At 42.5% G+C, this 11,940-nt stretch overlaps 1 protein-coding gene across 1 annotated transcript; it reads left to right on the top strand.

Moving 5' to 3' along the window:
- Window positions 1–2,699: 2,699 nt before the first annotated feature.
- Window positions 2,700–6,463, top strand: LOC111271375 (uncharacterized). The gene is made up of 4 exons (XM_022852119.2): window positions 2,700–3,089; window positions 3,401–4,026; window positions 4,733–5,067; window positions 5,537–6,463. The coding sequence occupies exons 2-4, from the start codon at window positions 3,405–3,407 to the stop codon at window positions 5,834–5,836; spliced, it is 1,257 nt and encodes a 418-aa protein (XP_022707854.1). The 5' UTR covers window positions 2,700–3,089; window positions 3,401–3,404; the 3' UTR covers window positions 5,837–6,463.
- The last annotated feature ends 5,477 nt before the right edge of the window (window positions 6,464–11,940 follow it).

Genomic DNA, 11,940 nt, shown 5'->3' with positions numbered 1-11,940 from the left:
TCAAGACCGGATTGGATATAAAGACGCAAAATATAAATGTTTTTTAAGCTTCTTTTGTTTTTTTAGTCATACTATTATAGGCCGCGTTACAATTGCACCATTATGCAAACGATTTTAGTTAGTACTTACTTCTAGCTTTGAAGGAACATAGTGCCATCCTCTAAAGAAGGCTCCTGTGATATTTTCAATAGCATTAACCACGGCCCAAACAAAGAACGGAAAGTTTTGAGATACTGTAAAATTATTGCGAAAAGGTATCCTTTCGACTCGTGACTCATATGCATTGTTAATCACTACCGCGGAAACTATGTTCATGTATAGCGCAAAATTTATGGTTGAAAGCTTCAGCTTTAAAAGTATAATTTGTTCTTGATTACATTTGCCCTATTAAAAAATTGAGCAGTAGAATTTTAACAAATGTATCTACTCAAAAGAGATGGCCAACTTCAGGCAGCTCCCAGGCCTCGTTTTTGCAGCGGCAGCCCAGTGACGAGCCTAACTATAACGTATAGGCGCAAAAGGAAATTGTTGATTTGAAAATCTGCCAGATACCTAAAACTGCTTCTTAAGTTCGAAAAGCGCCTTAAACATGTCTACATAGTCATTCTCGATACTTTAGATAATCGCATAGAGGGTTTCTGGTGTATACACTATAAAAAAAAGGAGCTATTATTCCTGCAAAGGTCATCTACAGGGAAATGAGCCAGCGTTTTTGCTAGTCAATTTGACGCGAATCTGATCATATCTGTGTGTATATCATATTTAAACAGAGCGCAAGAACGTTACGGAAGCCTGAAAGCGAGCTGAGTGAGCTGCTATTACTGTATGCCGTTCAAATGCCCAGAGCCGTCGATTCACTCCTGTTCACTGCCGTTCATTCAGTCATAGGGCTAGAAGACCGTACAGGGAGGCAAGCTCATCGTGCAGCAGTGCGTGCAGTAATCCAGCCAAACCGTGCAGAAAATAAGATAGCTAGTGTCTAGCGTAACAGCGCATGGTCAAGCGTTAACTTGATGCTGTAGCGTCCATGTAGATCTACCCAACGCTAGGGTCCGGTTCACTGCCCGACGCAAATCCACTATTCTGCTGTATGACGGTAGTTTCTTTTCTCCTTTTGCACCACTTCTCCTGTATTAGGCAAGATACGAGCCGGCTTAGAACGACTAGGATGACTTCCAGCAGATGGTGTGCGACATGTTTACAGCTGCAAGCATCTCCTTTTTCCTACTGCGGCAACGACGACAGTGACCACGACAATGACAGCGTTCGCAAGCAACATCAGCGTCAACATTTCACGCGGGCGGGGAGCTAGCTAATGGAGATTGTAGCTTGTACTAGCCGACTACCGCCAGTTACAAAGAAAGCTATCCCAACGTCCCATGGTCCCTTCTCGTAACTTGTTTATTGGCCGTACCAAAGCTAAACGTTCAATGTCACAGTTTGAACCGTCTGAGTAAGAAGGCCAAGACGGAAGGGTATCGCTTTATTTGTCATGTGCGTGTAATTGAAAGCATTGTCTAAGGACATATATTCTGTAATAACAATGCAACTCATAGGGGCAACCAGTACACCTAATTAACTTCTACTTTTAATAATCTGTCCACGGTTTGGTCTTAGAGTTACAACATAGCATTTTATAATTGTCAGAAACCTGTAAAGCTAGTTCAAAGCTTTCTGAACTCGAACTTCAATTACGTTCAGCGGAATCAATTGCAGAGCTACCGTGTCTCAAACTTGAAAAGGGAGAAATGTTTCTACCTGGAAAACTTTAATCGAGCAAGGATGGATACATGACAGATGGGTACCAGGAGAACTCCTCGAGAGCTAAGAAAAGATTACTCTAGTTCTAGTGAAGGGCACTGCGTTAAGCTATAGAAATACATCGATCGCAATGTCGATACTCCGCATGGGGTCTAGTTTAGTCTTCCAATTTAGTAGTGGAAGAGCTAGTGATTATTAAACAAGGGTCGGTACATACCCGCTGTATGTGAAACGTTGCTTTTGTTAGCTTTTCGACATTCGAATAACGAAAACCACGTATATTTTTCCATGCCCTTTTTTCGGGGTTCTACGAAGAAGTAGCTTCTCTGCTCTGCAGTATTTATTTTATTATTAGCGATTTGATTACAGCGTTGCGGACGTTTCATTACGTTCACTATGGTTTTTCATTTGAGGTACTTTCTACCAAAAAAAAAGGATTCATTGGATCGCTGGGACAAAACTTAACTCCTGAAAGGCAGAATGTGTCGAAGCTGTTCTCTAAGGGTTATTAATTTTATAGATGAATAATCTAGCTATGCAAAAGATAATGAATTTCTCACTGCTGATTTTTTTAACAAGTACAGGTTTCCTTTCAAGCAACCGCGGCGCCTCAATTTAAGAAAATGATCGTACAATTTTCGTCTGTAACGTACTTGCCTTTTCACAAGCCTCAGCTTTTAACCGTGATCCTAATATTTTGTCTAGAAATACCTAGCTCAAAGAATATCGTTAATTTAGTCGCGTAAGCCATTTTTCGTTTCGCGGAGCTTGCCTTGTTTCGATTCCGTGGTTTGCTCCTTGAAGAAAGACGACCGCTATGTCGTGTCAAGATATCTTTACGTCTATCAGCTAACGTCGTCTATCCCTCCTCTCGCCGAGGTGACATGTTCCCTTTCCGAAAGTGGCGAGGGACACAGCGGAAGGGTCCTAACGGCCATGCAAAAGAACTCCGATGCGTCGCTTCTTCACTACATCCGAGCAGGAGGCACGAGACGGAGTGCTCTCGAGAAAACAATGAACTAAACGAAGATCTTTAAATAACAACAAAAGATAAAATTGAAGGTTTTAATTATATATTTGCACGCAACAACTTGTGAACGTGTTGTGTATTTGAGTATCAGATGGGTGTTGAACACGAGTGTGTGTTTTGATAATGTCGAGTACTGCAACAGACTGGATTATATTTTAACATAACATCGCAACGTTGCGAAAATCCTCTTAAATACTTTTTACGATTAAACAACGTTTATCCAGTGGAATACACGTATTAAAGCGAAACATTTCGTATTGCGCTGATACTCAGATAGAAGGGCTACTAAGATTTAATGGTGAGTTAGTTCAGGCGTATCGTCCCATAATCCGTGTGTATCGTTTACTACATTTATTGCAGATGTAAATATATCGTAGTATGAATTGTCACTAACTGCAGCATCGTATCTAAATTATTGGACAGAGATTTTTTGCCTTTAAATTGTTGTCAAGCTCAGCTGTTTTGCCTTTTTGGAGTGGTATGAAGTGTTGTCATGATCCTGTACAAACACCACCATCCTGAAGAGACTGCGTGTATATCATGACCACGTGACTCTTGTCTTTTGAAGGTAATTTATCGAGAATCATATTAACAAGATTCCCATTGCAGGGTCATGCCATTTTCGGCGATTAGCCTGGACCACCCAGACGGAATGACTCACCGACGAGTAATAAGCCACGACGCCAGTACTCACCTTCCGCCGGATCTGCCGCTGACACCTCCACGGAGTCCGTGTGAGGCTCCACCTAGGGACAAGGCGAGTCCTCAAGTAATGCCAAAGTTAAGCGGGTCGCCAATAATGACTACAATCACACAGCAATCGCCTTTAATCTCTACTTATGCCGCAAGTCGTCGATTAAAGCGAAAGCTTCGGGCAGCAAAAACGCGTCGCAGCGTTGGGGGATCTTTACGGGAAGGCGTCGTGGATGCTATTGGTCAGACTGTGGCAGCACATCTTCTGAACGGCGGAGACACCTCTTCACAATCGTTGTCGGTCTCGAAACTCCAGTTGGACCTACTTGCTAAAAGTTTGGCTAGCGGAATCGCGTCGAGGTTGGAGCAGCACATTGCTAACAGTCTTGTTAATTCTATTAGTACCTACGGTGCCTCGACGTCGGCGGCAGTTTCTCCGCCTGCAACAAACGCGTCTCCTCAAACTCCACCAATGCTTGCTAGGCAGGCCATACCTCCGTTGGGTATTCAGTTGAGTACCCCAGACATCGCTACAGATATCGGTGAGAAAAGATTCAAACAGTCTGTATGCTTATATCGCAATCGGGCTTTTTTTTTTACTACCAGTTAAAAAAAAAGTTGCATCATCCTCAATAAGCAATCGTACTGTACCTGGCTCAGAACTATTATTCTATCATACAAAAACGTGATTTAACAGGGCGTCTTACGTTCCTGTAACCAATCATTGAAATGAACTCACTAAATTTATTTGCAGGCGTCCACTGGTACAAACCCGATAGTGTTAGGATACTTAAACGTCCTAAACCCATTTCAGTGTTGACTGTTCAATGTCCGAGGAATGAAAAACAAGTTAGATCTCAAAGGTTCAACATTTCGTGGGGAAGAAGACTTCACGTATTGAATTGCACCTCACACATAAGAACCATAATCGTTTCTCTCTGTATTCTACATATGCGCTTCCTACATTCATTATTATTAAAAATACGCCCTATAACTTTAACTCGTTTAACAATACAATCTGGACGTTTTTATCAATCGTTGACAGTAAGAAGTTTCTCGAAACGAGAATTTTCCTTTAATGCAAATAAAACAAAGAGGGTGTCAATAGACACAACGACCTTATAACAACTAAACGAGTCTTCAACGGAACCGTTCCGGTACGAGTTGCTTGTTTTATGACGTCCTTAAAGTTCAAACGATCGCCGTTTGAGTAAAGAAATTAAAGCAGGAATACATCTATCATTATAGGTAATCCCTGCGGAAGCACGAGCACTACACTCCCAACTTCGCCAGCATTTATGTCACCTGCCTCTCATTTGCTCACCCCACTGAACCATAATCGGTCTTGCGGAGCGCCGTTGAGCGTCAACGGACGACCTGCGCCTGCGGCAGTGGTATGCGGAAGTGCTGGTAGGCAAGAGGCAACAATCTCAGGTCCCCCATTACAGGCGCAGGTGCTGTCACGATACCAAGAACAGCTGCCGGCAGCGCTTAGCCGTCATTTAGCCTCACTACACAATCCCGCTGGGAAACAGGTCGAGGGCCCGGAGGGGTCGAATCTTTTTATCTACCATCTGCCTCAGGTAAAAAAGGGTCTTTACTACATATGGTGGTAGATCGACATTACAAGATCTCATACACTGTTGTTGATAAGCCTTCATTCGATTCAGAGCTTCCGCCTTTGTCGGCTTATAAATTTGTGTTTACTTCCATGTTGTTTGCATGCCGTCTTAAATTATTGAAACTAAAAACAATTCCACTTCAAAACCAGAAGGAAAGCTGCATCCCGATTTCTAGAAAATGTCTATTTCAATCTCTTTTTGTTTTGAATTTATCGCTGCAAATATCGCACGGGGAGTTGCTGCGAAAATAGAACTTATGTTGTCCCAGAAATTGATTTGTCGATTAAGTACGAAATATTTCGTCTCCCGGCTCACGTTGAACTCTAACACAGAGTTGCTTCCGGACGTTTTGTTACGTGCAATTCCATTAGACTTCATCATGTTGTAATGCCGCTCTTATTCGTTCTTCCCTCCACTAACCGAATGACAGGACCTAACGGACGCTGACCTGGTATCGTTGTTCGCTCCATTTGGTGAAGTCATCTCCGCAAAGGTGTTCGTTGACAAGCGCACTCAACTCTCTAAGTGCTTTGGATTTGTCTCGTATTCAAACGGACTACACGCGCAGGCAGCCATTCGCGCACTTCACGGCTTTGCCATTGCCGACAAGCGTTTAAAGGTGCAGCTGAAAAGATCCAAGAAGACTTCTGGTCCTGCTAGTCCGAATGTTACAAATACGTTTTTTTCGACACCTAGGCCAATTCTGAGAGCGGCTGTATTGCCCTATTGATGACTATTTGAAACGCAAAAGCCTTCGACAGGTGATGATGCTATTCTAATAATAATGTATTACAGATAACAACAGCCAAGCGCTTGCTACACTTAATGGAAATGATTTTTTCTGTACATACTGTATATAAAGGTATTTACGGAGCACCATTGAATGTTGGTTGATGTAAAGAAAACAATTTGAAGAAGGTTTAGCATAGAACGGTGTACTTTATGCATTACATATGTATCCATTCGCAGTCATTGTTAGACAAGAAGGATAAAACACAACGTTTCTGAAGGTTATTCACTGTACAGAAAATGAGCCTTCGCTGAGCTGTATTAATTCGTCTGCTTTTACCGTTATCGAGTAGCTCACTACTAATAAAACCATAACAGAGAAAGCTTCATTCGTGCCCCTTTTCGAGGATGTGAAGGCGGGTGTACGAGATGATGCTACCGCGACGATGCTCTCCAACACTCCCATCGCTGTAGGCACAATATAAAAGCGTAAAGCATATCGTTGTTGTCGTTGGCGATAGTGGTCGATAACGATTGCAGTCGCGCATAATGGTAACAACAAAAAAAAAAAAGACACAGACTTGACTCGATAATAAATATCTGTGATGTTCTTTTTGAATGGTATTGAGTTGCGGTGTTTTCATTAGTGTGCAAGGCGGGGGGTTTGAGCAGATTGGCAAAAAGACTGGGAAACGAACGGTCTGTGTGAGTGCGTTCGTGTCTGTGACGATTAATTGTACCGAGTGCTGTTGCTGTGTGCGACAGAAAAGTGAGAAAGAGATTCGGGCTTTCGTTAAGCATCGCACCGTAGTTACCCGATCCGATTTGCAAGCGGCAGTAGTGACAACGGGGGCATTGGTGTACCCGGCTTTGGTAGCACGGTAGCGCAAGAGGCAAGGGAAACTTTTCGCGTCACTGGAAGTTCCGGTCCGACCATGCTAGAAAGGCCAGGATCTGTACCGGTCAGATTCGACCCCACTGAATCCCTAGTTTTGTCACTCTGAATATGATTTAGGAGAAGGGATGATTAAGGCATGTGCATGGGACGGTAATGGGGCAGACACTACGACAACCAAAACTACCCCTGCATGACCTGCGTGGTGGCAACGTGGGCGCCAAGTGATGCTGGAGCAACTTCATGCTCAGTTTGTTGTACTGAGCGCTCCGAGGGGTTCGGAGTGGGATCGCAGAGGAGTTCGAGCAAACGAAAACAATAATGAAGTGCTGCCAACGGCCTAACAAAACGTTCGCGCAAGATCCTAACAGCACGAAACGTGCCAAATGATAGCGATTCCGGAACGCTTTGTTACGCTATACATTCTGCTGTATCATTTGCGAACAGAACCCCTGCGCTTAAGTCAGTAGAGTTTGTTTGTTTGTTTCGGACAAGGAAGCTGAGAAGTAAACGCGACTCGCCATGGCGCTGTTTCTGTGCACAGCATACATGACGAAGGGCTTCTTTACAAGCGAGAACTAGATGCGAGGTCTTTAAACTTATATGGGCAGACCTTGAAAAATATGACTCCATTCAATAGCATAGTTCTAACAGAATGTGCTCCGCTATGGCTGCTATGCCAGTTCTCTCATAATCGTAATAGTTCAATATGGAATAATAAGGTGGCGTAAACAAAATAGTGGAAAGCAAAGCAGTCGTCTAGCAATCAACTCAATGCTACCCGTTGCGCAAGATAACACTACGAAACTAAGGAACTTCTGGAGATTTTTATGGCTTAGGCCTGTAGCTTACATCGCTTTTAATTAATGTATCTGGTTGGAAGATTTTTCGCAAAATTACTGCAATCAATTTCTCCCAACTTATCCCATTGTAGATTCATGATTATACTTAGAATGTTGATTTCCTGAGATTTAACGATTTTCACATTGCAGCCATTACGTAAGGCCATTAAAATAGCTTCTCAACAATAACAAATCGATGGACGCTCATTCAAAAACCGATTTTTCGACCGATAACGAAATATTCGGAGTGGGCTTACGAAGCTCATAGAAACTAATTCGTGTTTCTCCATAATGGTTTTAGCAGAAGCACTTTTATGAGGCTTTTTGGCTTAATTTTACCTCTATTGAATAAAAACTCGATGTTTTAAAAAAAATGAATAGTTTTTTTATCTAATCATGTAAAATACTTGATGCGTTTTCGGCAAAAGTTGCCACAGTTGGGTTTTAAAATTTTCTTGACTCTTAGTTTACAGTTTCTTGAGATCGATGCGATGATACGTTGTGCTTTTAGCGGGTAATAATTATATATTATAGTAATGCAATAGTTAAAGCGAATCCCTGGCTGGCCTTGCATACAGATAATTACCTGATTGATATGAATGTGAACGGTGCCTCATATTGGAATCGTATAGCGGTAAATACTAACGAAAAACCAAAAATGTTTGCCAATCATTGTTTTAATTTTTTGCCCATAAATTTAACGATAGCTTAATCAGCTGAATTTGACAAATCCATCAATTTTAGTTCAAGCTTTGGTGCAAATCAATTACAATGTACGTTTGGGAAGCTAGGGATAGAATATTCATTTATACGGTTACCCTGTGCTAGTTCGTGAGCGATTCTAGCTGTGCAGAGTGTGTAGATACGAAGTTCTTTCAGCATTACGTTATAATCCAATACGTTATTATTAATTAAGTAAAATAAACACCCTGAGCCAGTCGAGGTTAAGTTAAAAATCATCTGGGTTTCTACTCATGTACAAAACCAAACGTTGAGGCCTGAGCATTTTTACTAAAATATTTTGTCCGTTACTGCCGACCTTTCATTTCGGCGAGACTTCTACAATAACGCCCAAATGAAAATTTGGCTTTCTCCAAGTTTCGTCTTAACCTACAACTGAGCCTTAAAATTATCGGTTGCAGACGGATGACTGCCACTTTAAATCTCTACTAGACGACTACGCACAGAGTTGCCGCAGTAGATGTTGGCTTTTTCCTTCTCCTCTGATCCTCATATTCCTTCTAAATAAATCATGGAACACATCATTATATCACGTCCCTATGTACGTCGTTGCTTATGTGTGACTGTTAGTCGAATAGTTCGCTTGGCGCTCCTCTGCGCTTTCTCCACTTGCACTGTCATACATGATCATCATTGTCTAACTTTGTTTGTATTCAACATGTACGAAGCAGATGACATGCATAGAGTGCTTTAGTAGATAATACCACAAGATACTTAGAGCATGGACGCCACTCGTAGTTACAATGCGATTCGCTGCAACTGCACGTAGATGCTACGCCTCCTAATTGTTAAGGTTGGCCCGGCCAGTCAAGAGGAACGGCACGGAGCAGGCGAAGCATTAGGACATTTCCATGAGGCGGCCAACCAGCGTGCAGCCATTGAAACCACGATCATTTGGCATGTCTCTTATACATTTTTTTTTTTTCACTCTCCCTGCCTTTCCTTTTGCCGCTGCTGATTCTGCTTCTATTCTGCATTCTGCTGCCGCAGAGGCCCAGCTCTGACTGACTAGTCGACGAGGTGGGTTGTTTTGGCTCCATTAATTCTGATTACGCCCCTGGTTCACTTCTCTTTTCATTCGCCCTTGATGTTCCCTATCCATGTCGCCGCCACTGGCACCGTTACCGCTGCCACCGCTTGCCACCTTCTTTCTCTAATATTGCCCCTCTCGTTATTCCCATTTTGTTCCTTGCCTGTCGGCTGCTACTGGCCGACAGATAGATCGTCCAACCAAAGGATCCTTGTGTCCCCCAACGCCTGTTTTCCGGGCGACGCTGGTTCAGTCGACTCTTCAGTGGTGACGCGCGGACCACCGCTTCCTGAACGGCTCCTGACTGATGGATCTGGTCGGTGACTATGTAGCTCTGGCGCCGTTCGACCTCACTACGATGGTGGTACCATGTTTGCAGTTTTGCCGTCTCGCGTACTCTCGTTATCCCTCTGGTTTCTACTTTTCTCTCTACAGGACCTTACAGCCGCCGTCGTTGTCATGTCGGAGCATTCCGTGCTTCCACCACATCAACTACAACTACTATTGGCGATAGAAAAGCTGCTGCTTCTCCCAAATCGACAAGAAAGGTGAACAAAAAAGGAGTTAGTAGCATCAGATGGCGACGATTCATACCGAAGCAAAATGGGGTGACGGGTGACGAACTAAATAGAATGAAAAGAACACGGACCAAGCTATACTATTGCAAACATACATACGCACACGTACACACACATACACACACACACATACGAGCTCGTACCATACGGAATGACGCACAGACACCGCATATTCTATTGCAATTCTTATGCCAAAGCCCTTATGATCTTTAGATATCTTCCGTTCTCCCCTTTTCATCCTGTTCCTATCCCCCGCTGAACACCAGCAAATCTCTCATGGAGGCCCCTTGAAGGAGCTTTTCCGTGGAAGAAGCAATAGCGAAAGCAACGCGACCTCGGTTATGGGTCTGACAGTAGTAGCAGTAATGATAGCTGTTGCGGGGGAAACGAGAAAAATCGAGGTGGACGAATTCTGACCAGCTGTAATGTAGCTATAGCTATATATATATATATATATTGCCATTCCTCGAGTATAAGAAAGCGCTAGTGCGTCAATAGCAGGAGCAGAATAGTGACAGCAGTTGACGAATCATCATGCCTCTTATCCTTAGTCATTATGACGGCAGTTCCTGCTTGCCGGGTCTGTCGTTGAGCAGGTCGATCTCTATTCGAACAACAGTAGGAAAAGCCTTTAACTGATGTTTATGCTTAACGCCAACCTTTGTTCACACGTTGGCCCTCATTTCATGTCCATCTGTCGGGAAAGAACAGTTCATTCAGCCCTAGCCAGAAACTAGTTAGGCAAACAACGAGGCCGAATCGAGGGCATATGCTTAAGCTCATCTTGTGTTCGGAAGGAATCAGGTCCAATTTATTAAAAAAAGGTAATAAAGGTAACCTCCTGCTGCAGAAAGTACTAATGTATTCGCATTAAAATATCGTATGGGTAAGAGAACGAAGGAATGAGAACGATGCACAGAACGCTCACTTTCTTTATCATCAATGACGCCGAAAATCAAACTTAGACATGCGAAAGTGTGTATAATCATGTGTGGCCACTTCTGCATGGAGTTACAGGAGAAGCGACTCATGGAATCAAAATCAATTTCGCATTAGCCTGTTTGTAATAAATACGCAATCTAAATATACTTAGTTTCTACTTGACTGGTGAAGGGTATTAAAAGGTCATCTTTATCCAGTTATTTGTGTTTAAGAATTATACACACGATAATGCAAATACGCTTGGAGCTACGGGCAAGCTCCTAAATGTTACTATAGGTATATATTACTTGAAACGCATTTGGACGTCACGAAGCATTATTTCTATTATGATTATATTAAAATCACAAATGCACGATCATTCAAAATTACAGTCTTCTTTAAAAGCGAGAAATTCGCATAATTGTTCTTCATGTAGGATTTGTTTGGCTAGAGCATGAGTTCACTATACGTTAAGGTCATCTATTGATCGGCTTCACAGTATTCATTTGAAGGAAAGCAGAAGCTGCAACAATAAGTTAAGCAATACAACAAGAGCGACTACCCCGCAATAAACACTACCACTGACAATGTCAGGTCTGAGTGGAGTTTGCTATTAACTTAGCTAAGAACCGGTGTTGCCTTAAAGGGAGCCTTTGGGGAAATAACTTGCAACTATAGCTGTAATAAAAGATGTACAAGGAATGTCCACAGAATCGGCTACGCTGATGGTACCATCGAATTAGCGAAAGGACAGCAGAAAAGTAGCGACGCTTTACTAGCGAATTGGGGCAAAAGATCAGGAAACCCGAGACTTGTATATTTCGTCTTCGAATTGAGTCATATAGAGAAATATCGATAATTGAGCATAGTTAAGAGCTAACTAAAATGTTACAGGGTGTATTACATAGTACAGCTTCTCTCATCTAGCAACGTTGGCAAACGCAATGCGGCAAAGTAGCTCTAGATTTATAGATTATCATCATCTTGGTTTATGCCGTATTTGTAATACATAGAATAGGTTTTTTTTATGGTTTAAATAACTCACAAATAGCTAAACCTAGGGTTCCAAAAACCTGGAGTTTCTTACCAGCCTCCGTT

This window comes from Varroa jacobsoni, unplaced genomic scaffold (assembly GCF_002532875.2).
Source record: "Varroa jacobsoni isolate VJ856 unplaced genomic scaffold, vjacob_1.0 contig00565, whole genome shotgun sequence".
NCBI lineage: Eukaryota > Metazoa > Arthropoda > Arachnida > Mesostigmata > Varroidae > Varroa > Varroa jacobsoni.
The sequence above is the reverse complement of the archived record's forward strand: the minus strand, read 5'-3'. Positions and strand labels throughout refer to the sequence as shown.

Bases quoted from the DNA above. Each gene is read 5' to 3' on its own strand.
- LOC111271375 (XM_022852119.2), top strand. From the start codon at position 3,405: ATGCCATTTTCGGCGATTAGCCTGGACCACCCAGACGGAATGACTCAC. The intron at 4,027-4,732 runs GTGAGAAAAGAT...CTATCATTATAG, and splicing joins AGACATCGCTACAGATATCG to GTAATCCCTGCGGAAGCACG. The intron at 5,068-5,536 runs GTAAAAAAGGGT...ACCGAATGACAG, and splicing joins TTATCTACCATCTGCCTCAG to GACCTAACGGACGCTGACCT.